The sequence below is a fragment of the Pseudopipra pipra genome, chromosome W, assembly GCF_036250125.1.
Source record: "Pseudopipra pipra isolate bDixPip1 chromosome W, bDixPip1.hap1, whole genome shotgun sequence".
Classification (NCBI taxonomy): domain Eukaryota; kingdom Metazoa; phylum Chordata; class Aves; order Passeriformes; family Pipridae; genus Pseudopipra; species Pseudopipra pipra.
The window spans coordinates 43,402,695-43,422,454 of NC_087580.1; the positions used below are offsets into that span (position 1 = coordinate 43,402,695).

A 19,760-nucleotide genomic window follows, 5' to 3' on the forward strand; every position below is an offset into this window, starting at 1 on the left:
CATTAAAGTAGTATTGCATTGCAACCTCAGACCTTGTCAGACCCCTTCGTGCAGTGCTGCGATCATTCTCCCCTCCCCCACGGACCATAGCAGGACACAACTAGGCCAGCTGACCCAAACTGATCAAAGGGACATTCCATACCATATGACATCAGCTCAGATATAAAAGCTAAGGAAAGGTGGAGGAAGGGGGGGCATTTGTTATTTACCATGTTCGCCTTCTGGAGCAACCACTCCGTGTGCTGAAGCCCTGCTTCCTGGGAAGTGGCTGAACATTGCTTGCTGATGGGAAGTAGAGAATAAACCTCCCCCCTCCCCTTTGCTTGTGCATGCACAAACTTTTGCTTTTGCTTTGGTAAACTGCCTTATCTCAACCTATGAGTTATTTTCCATCTTATTCTCTCTCCCCTGTCTAGCTGAGAAGGGGAGTGATAGAGCAGCTTGATGGGCACCTGGTATCCAGCCAAGGTCAACACACCACAGAGGGCTTCAGGGGTCTTTGGTGGTCTTGATCCCCCCCATTGGGTTGGCCTTTGGTCGAGTCCGTGCCCACTTCTCAACCTCATTCCTGCACCTGCGCTGTACTGTGTTGTGCTTATCTCCAGGAGCCAGAACAAGGACATTTGTCCCAGAGAAGTGCTTCCCTACCTCCATATGGTCCCCTTCTCCAGCCACATCTGGTTCTTTCTCACAGTGTGTTATTACCAACAATCCTAGGTTGGCTCCACAGCCATCTGACTATCAGTGCTTGAGACATACACATTAGCCCTTGTCTTCTGGGATTCTACAATATCCTTTCTGCTTCTGCCATACCAGCATCTCAGCTGCATACACTGCACACAGCAAACATCTCCCTGAGTTATTGTGGGGAGAAAACCATTACACCCTTAGAAGCAAACTGCACTAATTACATGTAGAATGAAGAGTAATACTGCAAGAAAGCCAACTTTGCAAACAAAGGATGAATTACATCTTTCTGCCACTCTCTCCAGTGAGAAAGACTTGAAACACAAAATCTTCAAGCATGCAAGATCTTCATAACTGATGCCTTAAGGTCCTTTTAGTTTTTTGATTTTTGATGGGTAACCATGTGCCCTTTGTGCTCTGAAGAAGACAAGGGTGACGAAGTAGGTGGTCTCGAAAAGACCCCAGCCCCAATTCCCCAGGGGGCAGACGGAGGTGGACCAGGGCAAAAGCCAGAGGGTGGATAAAACCTGAGATTGGACGGAGAACATTATAAATTGTAACACCTGTAACAGAGGCCTTGTGCGTGCGTTTTGTAACTTCTGTGCCTTGGAGGCACAATTAAATCCTTTTCTTATCTCACCTCTAATTAAATTGCTCTGGAGTTTTTTTCCTCAGCTCCTTTAGGCATCATAACCTTCACTATTAAACCATCTGTGAGCTTATACTTAATGGTCAATCAGCTCAGGCTGTTACCTAGTAGGTAACACATATATAATAATAAAAAAAAACCCAGTTCAACTCACTAGATGCATTGAACAGTTTTACCAAAGTGGCTTTAAATGGTCTAATTGTTTTGGAATAATTTGTTTTTCCCTGCTACCCAATAGTTTTAAAGAAATAGTCTTGAATCAATAAAATTATCTGCCAGGATTTCAGTTTTTGATGGAATTGTATGTTTCATGTATATCATACATCAAATTAGAAATAAAGGTGTATAAAATCCTTCATCAAAATGGCTTAAATCTTATTTTTAAGTTAAAGAATTTTTTAATTTTAATAGCTTGTATATCACTGCTTACATGAATTCCAATAAAAGCTGTGCTCCTTATTAGAAAATATGCCATAAAAATGCATCTTCTGAGTCAAATCCTCTAAACAATTATCAAGGAACCACCTTTCTTTAGCAATAAAGTACAAATGCTGAAACAAGAAGCTAGGCCCAAAAGAGTTAACTAAGATCTGGGCCTGCTAAGAGGCTCCCTAACATCTAGTCGGTCTGTGTTGCTAAGGTTTGTTCTGTTCTGCTTATTGGACCAAAACTTAGAAGAACGTTAGAAGCAATATTCAATAGGCCTATGGGTAATAAATTAGGATACAGTAAGATAAGGTAGACATTTGAATAGAAGAAATAGGCCTGGAGCCAGAGCTTTCTCCAAGCTTCACTGAGCTGGTCAAGAACAAAGGAAAGGTAGAAAGTTCATGGTGATGAAGAGGAGCAGAGACTCCAGACTCATGGGAGGAAGACCTAAAACCCCTACCAGAATTGAGTGCCAAGACAAGCTTTGCCTGCGCTCTGCCTAAACTCCACCTGTTATCAATATGCATAGATAGATGTTGTAATCATATGAATATGCATTTAATCATATATGAAAAATGTATAAAACCCCTGATTTTGTGTGAAGCCTTGGAGCAAGTTCTCTGTGGTGCGAACCATGCTTGCTCCCGACGTCAGCAAATAAATACCTTTGTTGCTCAAAAGATCCAAAAGTCTCTGAGCAGTTCTTTAAACCAGATTTTTCGGATTCAATGCAAAAGACTTAAATGGGTTATTTAAATCACTGGTTTTTTCAGGCAGTTTCACAGAGTTTGAAGTGATTACTGAAATAATCAGCATGAGAAACATTGCTGAAGTATCATGTTTGATACAACACATGCCAAAATGGTTGAGGATTTTTCACTTAACCTTTCAATTTCCAGAAATGTCTGCTGGGATCTGTCTTTACAAACCTCTCTGGATTACCAAGGAGACACCATCACACTGTGACTGCCTGAGTTTTGGCACTTTCTCCCTGGCAGACTGTGTGTAGAAGACCCTTCTGGAAGATTTTACTACAAGGAGATTAGGGTTTTTTGCTTAAGGAAGCTTTCCTGCCTGGAAAAAGGCATCTTTCCCAGAGACGCTTTTAGATGTTTTCTCCTCCTGCATTCCAGAGGAGCTGGCTCCCAGGTAGGAGAGAAGATAAGTACTTTCAGACATGTCTGAAGGCCCCACAGCAGGGGGTGGGGGGCTCAGAGACAATAAAAGCCCTGAGACAAACATGGGGCATGTCTTTTTTAGGCCAGGTGAAGCTTTGTACTGAGAGAAGTGTTTTCAACTCTTGAAAATAAATCCTTCTAAATCCTTCCACTGCCTGGTATTCTGGGGGTACCTGTGTGCATTTGACCCTTACACAGACTAAATCCTAAGTCTCCCATATGAGACTCATTGCTGAGCACACTGTTCCCACCAGGTTAGGCCTTGGCAGACAGCTCATGAGAACAGAGAGATCCCTGTGGACTGTAAGCAGGTCAGCCTCTTGCAATTACTTTCTCCTCAGCTTGTGATGCTGCTGTCCTGTCACCATCACCTCTGATGGCACTGGTAAGGTCAACTTTCAAGTTTCACTTATTATCAGCAGACTGGTTAAGAAGTTTAAGCTCCTCTGCAGCAACAATAGGAAAGCCAACAAGGTGCTGCACAGCATGTCCTTTTAAAACAGGAGCCAGGCCTAAAAGAGTTAACTATTTTGGCCTGCTAAGAAAGCCCAATACCTGTTTTGCTAGAAGCACATTTTAGGAGCACTGGTTAATATCATGTTCTGTTTTGCTCACTGGACCAAAGGCCTTATTATAGAAAGAATAGGAGTAGTACACACACTAATAAATTAGGTAAACTAGACGTTTGAATAAGATCTAGAAAGCCCAGAGCCAGGATTTTGCAAGCTTGAAGAATTCAGGTCACCTAATTGAAGAGGTCAAATTGAGGAAGACGTCCATGGCGACCACCAGAGGAATGAAGGCTTGAGGAGAAGACCCCCACAGTAGAAGACTACGCATGTCTGGAAAGACTCCGCCCAGAGACTAGCCTACTTATTAATATATATGTTAGATGATGTAACCAAGTATCTAAAGTGTATAAAATGGGTTAGTTTTGCACTTTGAGGTCGAGCAAGTTTGTCCAGCGCGAGCTGGCTTGCTCCCAACGTTGAATAAACAAATACTTTGCTGCTTAAAGATAAAAAAGACTCTGAGCAGTTCTTCATACCGGATTTTTCAGATTCACTTTTTACCCATTTCCAGAGCACAGGCGAGATGCCAGCACTTCTCTGCCACTCTTTTCTTCTGCCATTTAGCTGCTACATCGAGACAGGGTGGCCAGAAGTGCAAGCACTCACAGCTCCCAGAAAGCAGGGGGTCGCTCCTCAACTACCCTCTGCCCCACACCACCACCCTCTGCCTCACAGCCCCTCACATTCCTGCCCTGTACACATGCTCCTGTCCCATAACCCACACCTCTGCCACCTCACACCGGCCCCTGCCCTTCTCATGTCTTCCTATCCCCAGTCCCACCCCACCGCCACTCTCCCCCTTTTCCGCCCACCGAGGGCCATTTCAAGGGTACATACCACAACAGGGTATTTTTCTAAAAACACCGTTTAGCTTCTTTTTATCTTTACATATATATATATATAAATATGCATCTATTCCCCCATCGCTCAGAGGTGCAGAAGGGGGAAGATACCACGACGCCTGAGGGAATCGGCGGGGGAAGCACTTCCAGACCGCGCATCACCCCACCCCGCCTCCTAGGCGCGACCTCGTCGTAAAAATAGGCGGAGCGAGCTTCCGCCATTTCGTGGAGAAAGCGTAGGGTCGGTAGCTGCTTCCTGTCTGCTTCAGCCTTCCCCGAAGGAGCCGCCGTCGCCATGCTCTCCGCCCGCGTGGCTGCCGCCCTCGCCCGCTCTCTGCCGCGGCAGGCCGGCCTGGTGAGCGCGCTCTTTCCTCCCTGGAGTGAGCGGAGGTGGTAGTGGGAGGCGGCCGCCCCCGCCATCTTTGGGGCCGCGGTGACATTGATGGGCTGCGGCATCCCGCTCTCAGGAGTTTGCGGGGGGGCGCTCACCTCAGCGCTGCGTGTCAGCGGGGTCAGACCTACTGCTGAGGGAGCGGGGGTGCCCTCACTTGGGAAATGGGTGGGAGGAGGTCTAGAGAACGGCCTGTCCTTCCCCGGTAATGCTGCTTGACGCTGGGGGTTCAGGTTAATGTCTGAAAGCTGCCAGATCCCAGTCAAGGTGAGGGATTTGAGCTGTGAAGCTTTTCTAGGTAGTGGGGTTTTTTTCCCCGTGTTTGTAGGGAGAGCGAGGGTGTGAAGATCTGTCCCGACCCGTTCCCACTGGTGTCCCTTGTGAAGGTGAACGGAGGAGAGGCCTGCCCAGGCGTTCAGAGAAAGAGCATTAACGGCGCATAGAATTGCACTGGTAGCTTTACTTAGGACGTAGGGTTACAACCTTTTATTACATTCATTATCACAGATTTTTTTTTTGTCATTGTTGTTTCTGCTATTGTATATGTTCTAGCCCTACCAGATTTTTTTTTTTAGGAAGGCCAACCCTTAGAAGACACAATCTTATTTCTCCCTTGTGGAGAACCATGAGGGGTGCGGTGATTTCTTTCTGCCCCAAGCATTTAATGTTCAACCCAAAGGTGGCAAACGAGAGATGTTGCTTTGACATCAGTGCAATGCAGAAAAATGCAGCGAGTAATTCAGAGCAATCTTTTACCATCTGTCCTTGCTTAGTAGTGCTGGACTTGGTTCTATAACTACAACTTGTGAATGGAGTGCTGTGGAGCTAAACTCAAAACTGAGACACGTTAAATGTATAAACTGATGATAAAAAAATGTCAGTGTGTTGTCTCTTACTGTTTTTTTTTTAATGATTGAATGAGGAAATTTCACTGTTTCTGAAATAATTACTTCTTATTTTAGATTTCCATAAACACCCTAGGTGCAGCACTTGTTTCTACAAGAAACCTCCATGCCTCCAAAATGTGCTTTCAGAAAACGGGTGAGTCTGAGAAAGGTCTTCATATAACAGTGTGGTTTAAGAACTTGCTCTATCAGACAAAAGGGAATTTGAATATGGTGTGTGTGTTAGTCGACAGAACACTTGAGGACATTTATGTACTTACAGTATTTAACAGTGAACTGTTACATGGTCACATCCAGCAGACTTCACTTTAATAACTATTCAAATAATGCCCAAACCAAGGAGTGGTCATGTGTCAGCTTGCACAGTTTACTTGCTTCATGAGGATTCAATTCAGAATTATCTTATTCTGTTATTTAGAACTCTTGCAGAATTATTTGAAAAAAAATGCCTCTAATTCTAGTTTCCTGTCTTGTTTGTAACAGTATGAAGGAACAGATGGCTTTCCCAGGCCTGCCAGGTTTTGACCTTGTATCCTTGAGCATAACTTCTTTGCTGCCAGCATTTTCGTGTTTAGAGAAAACAGCAGCACTGCATAGCTGTGTTTTTGATAGTGGTTCACGTACAATTTTTGAAGTGGTTTAGGGTTATTAAAGGTATTATTAGGAAATAGAAGTTTCACACTTTTATTTACTATTTCCTAGCTGAGAAAATAAAGGATTGTTGGAGGTACCCTGACAAATAAATTTGAGGAATATGGAGAATATATTTTTACAGCTTATATTGAACAACTTGCTTCCTAAATGTATCGAGTTCCTTTAAATGTATTTGGATCTTGGATTACAAATCAGTTGACAGGGTGTTTTGATGCCTCCAGTCTAAGTAACTGCTCTGCAAGTGGAGAGAGTATGTCTGTTCTGAGCTTAAGACTAATTATTTAATCTAATTGCTTTCTAGGGGGAGAGATTGCTAATAGTGTAGGACATAACGAAGGAAACTAGTAACTAAACAGCCATCAATGTTTTAATTGAAGCTCTCTTGTAATTGTGTGTTGAAGCTGCTTTTATTAGCTGAGAATACAGAAGTTGTTATTTATCTTATACATCTAGCACGTTTCTTGCTAGACCTTGTGGCATACCAGAGAAAGGGCACCTTGGCCTGTGAATTCAAGACAAGCTTACTGAATTTATATCTTGCCTTAATGTGCTAAATCTGGTGTGAAACATCTCTTTCCAGGTTCTGCTGAGGTATCCTCTATTCTTGAGGAACATATTTTGGGAGCTGACACCTCTGCTGAACTTGAGGAGACTGGCCGCGTGCTCTCAATTGGTGATGGTATTGCCCGTGTGTATGGCCTAAGAAATGTCCAAGCAGAAGAAATGGTTGAATTCTCTTCGGGACTGAAGGTAAGCTTTCACTAAAGCACTTTTTTTAGCTTAGAAATATATTTTAAAAAAGACTTTTAAAGGAGAATGAGACTATGCTTGGAGGTACCCATATGGACCTCTTGCAAACTTCATTGCAACTTTAATAAGTAGTAACTAGTTGAAATAATACTGCAAAAAGCAAATATTCTTTGAATTCATAACACTTTGCTTTCAGTATCTGGTTCTTGGCTAACATTTGAGTTCTATGTGTCTTTGTCTGGGAAATAAAAGAACTAATCTGGCACTGGATTTTTTCCTTTGTTTTCAGACTGGCTTTTTTGTTTACTGTTGAGTAATAGCCTCTCTGCTTCAATAATGTGCAGCTTGCTGACTTCTTGTAGGTCTAAGAGTAGACTAGAATTAAAAAGCTGTCTGACTGTTCTGAGAGTACTGCAATAGCTTTTCCAATATTTTAATGACCTAACTCACCTTGGGCAGAGAACAAGCTAGTGCTTTTCCCTCATCCAATTCCTAGGCAAGAGATAAATGTTGTATTTGAACCCTGCTTATCCTTTCTGATCTGTTTAGAGAGGTAAATGACAATGCTAGATTGCTTCAGTACAATTATGTGGTAAGTTGAAGGCTTAGGCAGGTTTTCTAACCAATATGGAAGAAAATAGATGTACTGTTCATAAATGCAGAACATTGACTATTGTTACAAATAAGATTGAGGTAATTATGTTGCATATTCTACACTGTAGAACGATCACATTGGTATTAAACTGACAGTTTTTGTAGACATCTGTATGTGTTTTCTCAGGATAATGTGATCTTTGTCCTAGGGTATGTCATTGAATTTGGAGCCCGACAATGTTGGTGTTGTCGTGTTTGGTAATGACAGACTGATCAAGGAGGGGGATGTTGTGAAGAGGACTGGTGCCATTGTGGATGTTCCAGTTGGGGAAGAGTTGTTGGGCCGTGTCGTAGATGCCTTGGGCAATCCAATTGATGGGAAGGTAAGTGTAACTAGGTGTTTACTACCTCTGCTATGTATCTATGTGATACAGACTGCAACAGTTTCTTTCCTCTTTTTTAAGGGTTCTATTGCACCTAAGACACGTAGGAGAGTTGGCTTAAAGGCCCCTGGGATCATTCCCAGAATCTCTGTGCGTGAACCTATGCAGACTGGTATTAAGGCTGTAGACAGCTTGGTGCCAATTGGTCGTGGCCAGCGTGAGCTGATAATTGGTGACAGGCAGACCGGGTAAGTTAAATGTCCAAGCCAAAAAATATTTCCTTAAACAAAGACTTGAGTGCAGTGTGCACCAATGTACAGAGCTGAACACAAAACTGTATAGAGGTTGGGAGAACTGTAGGCAGCTTAACTTATCAACCTCTGTGTTACCCAGGAAAACTTCAATTGCAATTGATACAATAATCAACCAAAAACGATTTAATGATGGAACAGATGAGAAGAAGAAGCTGTACTGTATCTATGTTGCAATTGGCCAGAAGAGATCTACTGTTGCTCAGCTGGTGAAGAGGCTCACTGATGCAGGTACAGATTTTTGAAAATGGTTGAGCCTGACAACTAGTGACATTCTGTTCTCATTATAATGCTGAATAGCGCTGTGACCTCTCCTAGTTGCAACTATAGACAGAATTATTTTTTTATTAAACGAGTGAACTACTTGCTTTTGTGGATGAGAACCTTTCTAGTTATCGGGGAGAAGAGGAAACCCCTCATTTTTGCTACATCGCATTAGAAGATTATTTTGAGGTCCCAAAACTGCTGAATTGCTTCTGGAAAAGTCAGGGCCTTTTTTTTCTTAGCAGAGTTGAGAGCTTCTTCTTGGTAGTCACACAGGCCTGGTGACAAGCTATGGCCTACAAGTATTTATGGACTTGATGTGTTTCATATGCATGTAAGTCAGTGTGAATGGCAGTTACAAATTTAAGTAGAGAGACTTTACTGCCCAAACATAAGGGATTAAATGATAGTGCCTTTTCAGAAACAATGATCTCATTGACCAAGGCTGCATATGTAACAGAGCTTGCAAGAGATCAGGCACCTTACCTCTTTGCCTGCTGGTCAAGCAGAGTCATACGTAGCAGGAAAAAAACCCCCATGTTTTGGGACAATAATTTGTTTGGGACTGTGAAACAAAGGGTAGTATTGCCTTGCAGCAGCCAGAAAACCATGGACTTTCAGGCTGAGTTAGTTCTAGAACAAAATTGTGTCTTAGTTAAAGTTTAAACTTCATTTTAAATGGGAAAGAAGTCTACGAGTGTTAGACACTGGCTGCTGTGGACTTGCTCTTGAAACTTCTTGAGTTAGTTGAGCTAACAGGCATGTTACAGTGGGCTTTCCTGTAACAATATAATGATGCTCTCTGGGCTTGCTTCAGCAACATATTTCTCATGTGTGTTGTATTTGCTGATTACAGGCATGATGAGGTAATATACTCAGTGGTGTGTCTCCAATTCTTTCCAGATGCCATGAAATATACTATTGTAGTGTCTGCCACAGCATCCGATGCAGCACCCCTTCAGTATCTGGCTCCCTATTCGGGCTGCTCCATGGGGGAATACTTCAGAGACAATGGAAAACATGCATTAATCATCTATGATGACTTGTCCAAGCAGGTCAGGAAACATTGTTTATAGGCCTCATAGTCTTAACGTTGGTGTTTGTAGCTGTAAGATCACCTCAAGTTTAGAAATTCAAAATGTTAAATGGGCTACTGAGGTCTGAAAGCTTTCTTGATACCATGCAGGCTGTTGCCTATCGTCAGATGTCTCTGCTGCTGCGTCGTCCACCTGGTCGTGAAGCCTACCCAGGTGATGTGTTCTACCTGCACTCTCGCCTGCTGGAGAGAGCAGCCAAAATGAATGATTCCTTTGGAGGTGGCTCTCTGACCGCCTTGCCTGTCATTGAAACTCAGGCTGGTGATGTGTCCGCTTACATTCCAACCAATGTCATCTCCATCACTGATGGACAGGTAGGACTTCTTCACATCCCAGGGTACTTCTGTGTAATTTATTGGCATGTCTTTGAGGAGGCTTCCAGGCTTCTGACCAAGATAATAAAACAATTCTCTCCTACAGATTTTCTTGGAAACTGAGTTGTTTTACAAAGGTATCCGTCCAGCCATCAATGTTGGTCTGTCTGTGTCCCGTGTAGGTTCTGCTGCTCAGACCAAGGCTATGAAGCAGGTAAGCATAAAACTGCTGCTCCTCCTCTTGCTAGAGATGAGCAGTGCATAGGTCTTCCAACCCATTTCACTCTAAAGAGCTGTGAATAGAGAGGGAATAATAAAGCTTTGGGTTCGTTAGTGTTATGAAACTATAAAAGAACAAACTGGGGATCTCTTTGATATTTCCATTGTATGTTGAGAGAGGCAGGGGAGAAAGGAAAATGGTATCTGCATAAAGATGTAGGATAAAGTTTCAGTATGCTGAGCTGGGTACTGATCTAACTGGAAATAGAGAATGCTCTCTTAACACCATACTTTTACTCCATATATGGAATTAAAGAGGTTTAATATCAGTGGTCACTGTTTTGGGGGGGGCATGCTTATATTAAAAGGTGGGATTTTTAGAAATGCATATAATCACAGAATATGCTGAGTTGGAAGGCACCCAAAAGAATCATCGAGTCCAACTCCCAGCCTTGCACAGGGCCACCCCCAAGAGTCACAACATGTCCCTGAGAGTATCATCCAAATGCTTCTTCAACTCAGGCAGGCTTGGTGCTGTGACCGCTTCCCTGGGGAGCCTGTTCCAGTGCCCAACCACCCTCTGGGAGAAGAACCTCTTTCTAATATCCAACCTAAACTTCCACTGACACAATTTCAGGCCATTCCCTTGGGTTCTGTCACTGGTAACCATGGAGAAGAGATCAGCGCCTGCCCCTGCTCTTCTCTTCATGAGGAAGTCGTAGACTGCAATGAGGTGTCCTCTGTCTCCTCCAGGCTGAACAGACCAAGGGACCTCAGCTGCTTCTCATACAGCTTTCCCTTAAGGCCTTTGACCATCTCTATTACGCTCCTTTGGATGCTCTCTAATAGCTTAATATCTTTCTTATATTGCGGTGACCAAAACTGCACACAATATTCAAGGTGAGGCTGCACCAGTGCAGAGTAGAGCAGGTCACCTCCCTCGACCGGCTGGTGATGCTTTGCCTGATGCACCCCAGGACACAGTTGGCCCTCTTTGCTGCCAGGGCACTGCTGACTCATATTCAACTTGCCATCAACCAGGACCCCCAGGTCCCTTACCACAGTGCTGCTTTCCAGCCTCTCATTCCCCAGTCTGTACGTACATCCAGGGTTGCCCCATTCCAGGTGCAGAATCCAGCACTTCCCCTTGTTGAACTTCATATGGTTGGTGATTGCCCAGTCCTCTCATTTGTCAAGATCTCTCTGCAGGGCCTCCCTGCCTTTGAGGGAGTCAACAGCTCCTCCCAGTTTTGTGTCATCTGTAAACTTGCTTAGTATCCCCTTCAGTCCTGTGTCCAAGTCATTTAATCATCTCTTAGAATACTGAGATTCACTTGTCTGGTATGGAAGGCAAAGCTGACTTGTGACAACTGTCACCTGAAGATAACCTGCAAACTCCTAGACACATTTAAAAGGTGATCAAACTCAGTCTGAATCTGTATCTTGTGTTGTAGGTGGCAGGTACCATGAAGCTGGAATTGGCTCAGTATCGTGAAGTAGCTGCCTTTGCCCAGTTTGGCTCTGATCTGGATGCTGCCACACAACAGCTGCTGAACCGCGGTGTACGTCTGACAGAGCTTCTCAAACAAGGACAGTATGGTGAGTGTCTTGAATTTAACAAGTCTGCATTTCATATGTCTCTTCTGCTAACGAGATTTGTCTTTGTGGCAGCACTTACTATGTCCATTCTGTGCACATGGTAAATGCAGACTTACTTGAATCATGTTGTATATGTGCAGTTGATTTTCAAAGAAAGGACTGTGTAGTACTGATGTGTCCTGATGTGAGAGTTACTTGATGGCATGAGTACTCTCTTTTCTGCAGTTCCCATGGCTATTGAGGAACAGGTTGCAGTCATCTATGCTGGTGTAAGAGGTCACTTGGACAAGCTGGAGCCCAGCAAAATCACTAAATTTGAGAGCACTTTCCTAGCTCATGTACTGAGCCAGCACCAGGCCCTCCTCTCCACAATCAGGTATGATGATTTATCTTGCTTCATTCCAAGGGTATTGACTTGATGGCTGGAGTGCAGATAATGGTCACTGAACGGTTAATTTAGTGTATCCCAGAACATCAGGCCTGTACCAGAACTGGAAGTTAAATGAGCCTTCCTGCTGTCTGGAGCTCAACTTCATGACTTTAGTTCTTAGGAAGTCCAGCTGATGCTTAAAATGGAGAAGGGGTGTTATGTTAGTGGTACAATTTCATGCATAAAACAGAAATGCTTTAATTCATCTGCTAATTTTGTTAGAAATGGGAAGGTTTGTTTGGGAAGCTTTTTTCTTTGTCTTAGGGATTGACCATATATCTACTTCTGCATCAGAAGTTTAACTAAATTCTTTCAACAGGACTGAAGGGAAGATCTCTGACCAGACAGAAGCTAAGTTGAAGGAAATAGTCACAAGTTTCCTGGCTACTTTTGAGGCATAAACTTACTGTTCATACCAGGCTCTTGTGCTCCAGTGTTCCAGCTCCATCAAAGATTTAAAAGTATGTGTGACTTGAATGTACAGATGTCAATGAGAATAAAAGTTCCCATGTAAAAAGGCTTGTATAATTCTGATTGCCTTCTGGTTGGCTGCTTGCACCTTTAAAACCACAGAGGACTCCCAGTGGCACACACTTACTTAAAGGAACTCTGAAAAATCAGGGACATCTTAACTCCTCAGGTGGATCAAACTCCCCTTACGTGAACAAGGAGGGGTAGTAGTTGGGTTCTGTGGCTATGACTGCAGTTCCCATCATGACAAAGCTGAGGGTTGCTCTTCCAGTGTTCATACTTTTTGCCAGGCAGCTGATCTCTGAGAAAGGCATGCAGCTGGGGAAGTGGTTTAGGCTTTCTTGTCATGGGTGGTAACTAGTTGGACCTCACAGGAATCTCTAACAGCCTGATACTGTGACAGAATATTTCTTAGAATTGCTGTCTAACCCATCCTGGTGCCTGGCTTTTGGAAGATGGGTTCTCTTGGAACTGAGGTCCTTGTGTCTCAGGGCAACTGCACATTTAGCTGCTAAAGTAGTAACTGCTAGAGGATTTAAAGGCTACCATCATCTGTAGTTTACTCTAGTTCTGTCAGTAAGTGTTTAGTGAGTTGGAGGGAGGGAGGTTATATACCAGAGTATTGCTTTTATTTCCCAACTTCTGCATGCCATGCGTTTGAACTTTCCCACATCCTAGATAGATCTAAGTTGCTCTGCTTTGTGTGGTGTATTCAACTTCACCTGGTACACTGGAGCTCAGTCCTTAATCCTTGGTGAGTTTTTATACCGCAGTTAGCTGTGATCAGGACTGTTCTTGAGGTTGTTCACTCTGTCCCCAGTTAACTTCCTTCACAGGAGCATCCTGCCACCCCGTTCAAACCTGCTGTGTTACAAGCAGTTGGAAGCATTCTCACACAGTTCCAGGCTAACAAACTTCTCTGTTAATGGCCTGAGTGCTTTGAGAGTGTGAGCTCTGCAGTACAGAAAAAAAAAACACTTTTAGTCCAGGAGTCTCAGACATCTTTCGGGGAAGAGTTAGCATGTTAGAGTAGGGAGGCCTGGGAAGGTCATCTGTTCCTTCATACTGTTAAAAACAAGACAGGAAACTGGAATTTGAGGCAATTTTTTTCAAATAATTCTGTAATAGTTGAAGTCTTCCAGGGTGTAGATCCTTTGGTCTTTCACCCTCTCGTTTCTTCTAAGCACAGCTCCAGAAGAGGTGATTGGGGGGATGCTTCACAGGTATGAAGGAATACGGTCATGGAGCATTTTTGCTCTGGCTGCCCAACATCACTTGTCCCTTCCAGGAGAGCTTTTACAGCTTGTGACTTTGTTCTTGCACAGTAACTAAACTTCAGTTACTACTTGGTGTTGCTGTGCCATGTTTACTTACATGCTGTTGTAGTTAAAAAGTGTGAAGTTCAGCTGTGTCTATGCGGTTTTGGACTAAGAGATGTATTTCTAGTAACATAAGAGATTAAATATTCTTAAGTTCTGATTTCTGCCTTGCTGCTGTGATGTAGGAAGGTGATAAATTCCTCATTAAAGCACCATGTGGTAAATGCATCCAGTCTGGTCAGAGTGAAGGTCAGTGGGACTGGTTTTGGAGGATGGGTCACGGGTCCTGAACAGTGCCATGGGCTCCCTTGGCTGTGGGGGGTGGGGTTAGAAAGCTAAGAAATACTGAGTGGAATCACAGAATAGTTTGGGTTGAAAGGGCCCTAAAAGACCCATTTAAGTTCCAAGACACCTTCCACTAGACCAGGTTCCTCTATCCAACCTGGCCTTGAAGACTTTGAGGGATATAGGGCATCTACAGCTTCTCTGAGTAACCTGTGCCAGTGCCTCACCACCCTCACAGTCAAGAATTTCTTCCTAATACCAAATCTAAACCTGTCCTCTGTCATTATGAAGCCACTCACCCTTGTCCTGTCACTCCATGCCCCTGTAAAAAATCTTTCTCTGACTGTTGTAGCCCCTTTAGGCCATTGATGCCTCAGAGATTTTTGGATTTTTTAACTTTTGTAGATTTTAGAAGTAGTCGTGTAGTAAATGTAGATTTTAATGTAGCTGTATTATATCCCTTACCCTTAACGTAGCAGTTTAGACTTACCCAACCCTATTACCCCATTTCATATCAATCCCTCTAAATTCCGTTAGTGTGTTTAGTTTTCCTTTCAAGGTAGAATTGTAGAAAAACACCTCTGTTTAAGAACATCGCACCCTAGGCCTGGACCAGAAGATATCATGCAGACACAGCAACCTTCAAGCCCAGAACTTTGGAGGAGCTCCAAGGACTGTACGTGCTGTGAAGAAGATGAAGATGAGGAAGAAGGGGTCCCAAAGACCCCAAATCCAATTCCTGAGGAGGCATACTGGAGCAGAACTGGGCAGAACTGGGGGTGGATAGATCTGGGATTGGATGGACCTTATTATAAAATCATAGAACCACTGTCTGGGTACTTGCGCGTCGTGTGTATTCCCCTGGGCCTGAGGCCTGATTAAAGGACCCACTCTTTATCTTATACACTAAATTGGCCTGGAGTCGTCTTCTCTGCAATCTTTTTAGGCAACACCATGAGGGTTTGTGCCCTCTTGGAAATGGGCACAGGGTTAGTCTGGCTAAATCAGCCTCAGGTAAAAATTAAGCAGATTTGTTTCTGTAAGTGGAAAATGCTTGGTTTTATGTTACTGTTTTAGCTGTCTATTAGGGAGGGATTTGAGCATACTGAAATCTTGAAACCATGACACCATTGCAAGCTCAACAAAACTGATATTTATTACCAAGAGGTGGCCAACAAAACGAACAAACCCAAAAGGGAGGAAGGAGGAGAGAAATAAGCCCCCAGCACGACCTCCCCAGTTACCCAGCTGTTGCCCATAAAGTTATCTTACCAACCTAACATGCCTATAATTACCAATAGCAGAAGCTGCATCCTTGGAGAGTCAGTAAGTTCACAAACTGGCAGGTGTCCCCGCCAAAGGCAGCGTTGTCTTTGAGGTGAAGCTAGCTCCCTTCCAAGAAAGCGCCATTTGCTTTTATATAATTAACTGAGTGACCTCAACCTAGGCAGGAGTGGTCATCACCACCCAGCCAGAGGCCCTCCATCCCACCCCCTCGGTTATATAAGTGCCTCTCTTCTGCGCATGCGTGGCTTTCCCTGAGCCTGCATACTGCACTTGGGGGGTCTTTTCCAAATGAGTTGGGGTACTACTTAATCCTCTCTTCTTCAGTCTCTCCTTCAAGCGACCTTGGAGGTGATTAGCCAATCACAGAACTGTCGCCGGAACAGAGAGATTTCTCTGAACAATTTTTCCTGCACTCTGTAGGCCTTGCTTGCCATGGAAGTGACAAATGTATATTGTTTATACTTATAGGCTGTGTAGGGTTGCCCATGCCAGACAGGTCAAAACTGTAGGACCAGATTTAATACATTCTTGGGCAGGATGAGCTCACTAGCCTTCTGGGAGTCATCCTAGGAGAAGGACAACTCTAATCCCAAACCCGGGCAGATGGAGCTCGCTTAGCCCTGTAAGACCATCCATCTAAGAGAAGGTCACTCTAATCAAACCTACGTCCTGAGGACCTCACTGCCACCGTCCAAGCTTGCTCGGCCCTGGCAGATGAACCTTAGGATTAAAGGGTAAAAGGAGAAGATGCAAAAAACGAGCTCGAGAGTCAGAGACACATCCTCATCGAGGTACAGGCAATGCTCTAACTTTATTCCAAAAATACACACATTATCAAGGGTCCTACAGGGTTCACACGCTCTATTCTAACTTTCTATTGGTTACATTCACTTTCACACACTATATCTATAACTTCATTGGCTCTACTAGTCAAGGCACATTTTCAGGCCCCCCCATCTTCTGGTTTCTCACGCTCTGGATGGCATCCTCCTTCCTTGTTTTTCTCTATGCAGCTTTCTGATATCTGCTGCTCAAGGACACACATCTGCTGCTGGAGAACACAGGTCCCTGCCGTCCGGCACGCAGGCCGGATTGTGCAAGCAGGCCTGATGCAGAATATGTCCTGCATCATCTAAGATTTTCTCAACAATTCCCCCTTTTTCTTTTGCACAATCCAGGCCTGACTGATGGTCTTTTGCTTGGTTCATCTCTTTGTTCCATGTGGTTCTTGAGAACTTTTATTTTGCAAATGAAACTTCATTTAACTCAGGGTTATGTGCCTCCCACTCTTTATCCAAAGGTGCTTATGCATATGTAAGGTAATATGGTTTACGCATTTGTGAGCAAAACCAGAATATATTAATAATCATATATTCATACATTCATATGCATACATTCACACAACTTTCATGCGTGATGGCCATCACTTCATGCTCTCACACAAACATACTTTTGAGTTGTATTTTGCTGTGTTTTCTGGTTGTGAACTGAGAAATTATCATTCTTGTGTTTTGCCCTCATCTGAGTAAGATCTAATTATGCATTTCTTGTTTTTATGAAAGTATAACTTGGAAAACATAAACATATTTCTGCTTCACGTTCAATTCAAAACCCAAATACATACAAACATTCTTATAGTTTAAAGATAAATATATACTCATATTTTTAAAGCAAAACACACACTTCTCTATGCAAATGGGCTTTTGGACTTCAAAGAGAACTTGTCAATAGTCACTACAAAAACTTCAAAAGCTCCTCTTCTCCACCATGTTTAAAACAATTCTGGCTATTTAGGCAAGCAACCTCAAGTAACAGTCAGCAAGACCATTTCATGAACTTATCTTTCCTCACTCTCCCCCCCCCTTTTTTTTTTTTTTTTTTTTTTGTACTGAAATTAAACTGTTAGGTTAGTTGTTGCATAAATAAAAAGCTTAGCTTTGTTGACTTTGAACTTAGTGTCCTGTGCAAGGACAGGTCTTTATATGATTTGCTTGTGGCATGCTGTATCTCAGGGATCTGTCTTATCATCATCTTCTTTTTCACTGTTTCTGTCAAATGTTTTTGGAGAGTTGTCAACTAATAGCAAAATACCAATTAATCTCAAGTTATACAAGATGGTTGTGTCAGGGATGAAGTTCCCGTCTATCAGCGTTTGCATCATCCAATTAAGCACAAATACATTCCCACCGCATGGTCTGTGGTTGGACCATGCCATTGTTGAACAAGTTAAGCAGCATATTGATGAAAAACAAGGAAAACAACATAGAATATCTACAATAAAGGACTAATAGTAAAAGGGTAGACAATAATATCTTTGCAACCATATCCATCTTTAGTGAAGAGATCAGAATAGGCTCTAGCTGTTCCTGCTTCATTGGGTCAGCCAGGGTCACTTGCATGCTATGCCGTGGTTGCAGGTAATCATAATCTCTTTGCAGTCAGCATACAGGGGGTCAGCATCCTACTGTTGAATGTAGATGTAATCTCCAAATTGGAATAGATGAACAGGAGTGTTTAATCTCACGGGTTCGGATTACAGAATGAATCTGTGGAATTTCTGCAAAATAGAGCCTAGACTATTAAACAATTTTCACAAAAGAATTTCAAATTTTCCCCAATCAGAAGATTGCAAAGTTGCAGCCTCTGTAAAGCAGGAGGGTTCTACACCCCCCCTTTTTTTTTTTTTTTTTTTTTTTTTTTTTTTTTTTTTTTTTTTTTTTTTTTTTTGAGTTCGGCCAGAGGAGGTCTCCTACTCAGTTGCTCGGCAACAAACTATCTCTATTGTGTGAGCCACTAACACCTTATCTCTTTCTCTGCTAAGGCAAAGGCAAAGTTTTGCAAGAGGGCTTTTTATCCTTTTTGTCAAAACCCTGCTTTTTTTTGTTTGTTTGTTTTCTGTTTGTTTGTTTTCTGAATACGATGTTTTTTCAGAAAGGTTTTATAGGGGTAAAATACAGCTAAGAATAAGGCATTTCACTAAGATTTTCGTACAAATACTCATTTCCCGGAAAAATTCCCTAAAACTGTCTGCAGACTAGCTTGCAGGTAAACGCAAGTCTTTGGGTTTAAGTTACCTACGAGTGAGTAGAAGGACTAAAGAGAGAGATTTCGCTTTTAACGACACCGTGAGCGCACAACGACACACCGGACAGACAACAGAGTCAACACGAGAGTTAACAGAAACACGGGAAAGCAGCCTTCTAGCCTGCTCCCCTTCTCAACAAGAAGTGATACTTTTCCGGGGTTGCTCCATCCCTGTTTCCCTCTGGGGCCGCTCCTGGTTTGTTGTTGGGGTTTTTTTGTGTGTTTTTTTTTTTTTTTTTTTTTTTTTTTTTTTTTTTTTTTTTTTTTTTTTTTTCTTGCACCGCTGCGGCCGGGCTGCTCTCCTGCCGGCTCTCGGGTACTCCTGCTTTACCCCCGCGGTGCTGCCTCGCCCTACTCTGCTACGCCGTGAGAGTCTTCCGGTCATAGCGTCTCTCTGGTGTTCGTCTGCACCACGATTCTGCACGGGGTGGCGGCGGCCACGGTTCGAATTCACACGGTTCGGTCGGGGCAGTGAGTGCCAGGCCGCGACGCACTCCCCCCTTCAGCAGGATGACTACACGGCCGAGAAGTTTCGTAGTAGCAGCGAGGGTTTTCAAGTCCCAAAGTCTATCTCCCAAACCCCGCCATTCCTCAAAGGCGAAAAGGAGAGGGGGCACTTTAAAGAAACCGTTTTCACAGGTCCAAGCAATAAGCTTGTCAAACACCTTCTCAGCTACTGTTTCACCTTGCTTAGCAAGGATAGCTAACAGCAGCTTTTTAGCTGCAGCAAACTCCGATTCCATGCTTGCAGCAAATGACAGGGGGAAGGTAGCGACCCTTCCTACCTCGGTTCGCGCCGACTGGCCCACGACCGAAACGCCTCTGTCCAGCTTCTATCAGCCTCTCACGTCTCCCACCGCGTCTCACCGCAAGGAGATCAACCGGCTCAGCCTCTCGCGTCTCCGACCGCGTCTCACCGCAAGGAGATCAACCGGCTAACCGCATTCTTCTACCGTTTCGCGCTTTTTATCACCTTTTCGGGCGCCAGATAAAAGGAGAAGATGCAAAAAACGAGCTCGAGAGTCAGAGACACATCCTCATCGAGG

At 43.6% G+C, this 19,760-nt stretch overlaps 1 protein-coding gene across 1 annotated transcript in view; it reads left to right on the top strand.

The window, feature by feature from the left end:
- Positions 1-4,534: 4,534 nt before the first annotated feature.
- The window catches only part of LOC135405117 (ATP synthase subunit alpha, mitochondrial-like), a 28,930-nt gene continuing 13,704 nt past the window's right edge, over positions 4,535-19,760 (top strand). Inside the window, exons 1-12 of the mRNA XM_064639825.1 lie at positions 4,535-4,712; positions 5,711-5,789; positions 6,888-7,057; positions 7,861-8,034; positions 8,116-8,282; positions 8,428-8,576; positions 9,513-9,664; positions 9,796-10,020; positions 10,127-10,234; positions 11,694-11,838; positions 12,064-12,214; positions 12,588-16,050. Of these exons, the coding sequence (XP_064495895.1) occupies positions 4,653-4,712; positions 5,711-5,789; positions 6,888-7,057; positions 7,861-8,034; positions 8,116-8,282; positions 8,428-8,576; positions 9,513-9,664; positions 9,796-10,020; positions 10,127-10,234; positions 11,694-11,838; positions 12,064-12,214; positions 12,588-12,669 (1,662 nt within the window). The 5' untranslated portion in view covers positions 4,535-4,652 and the 3' untranslated portion in view covers positions 12,670-16,050. The remainder of the gene's footprint in view (positions 4,713-5,710; positions 5,790-6,887; positions 7,058-7,860; positions 8,035-8,115; positions 8,283-8,427; positions 8,577-9,512; positions 9,665-9,795; positions 10,021-10,126; positions 10,235-11,693; positions 11,839-12,063; positions 12,215-12,587; positions 16,051-19,760) is intronic.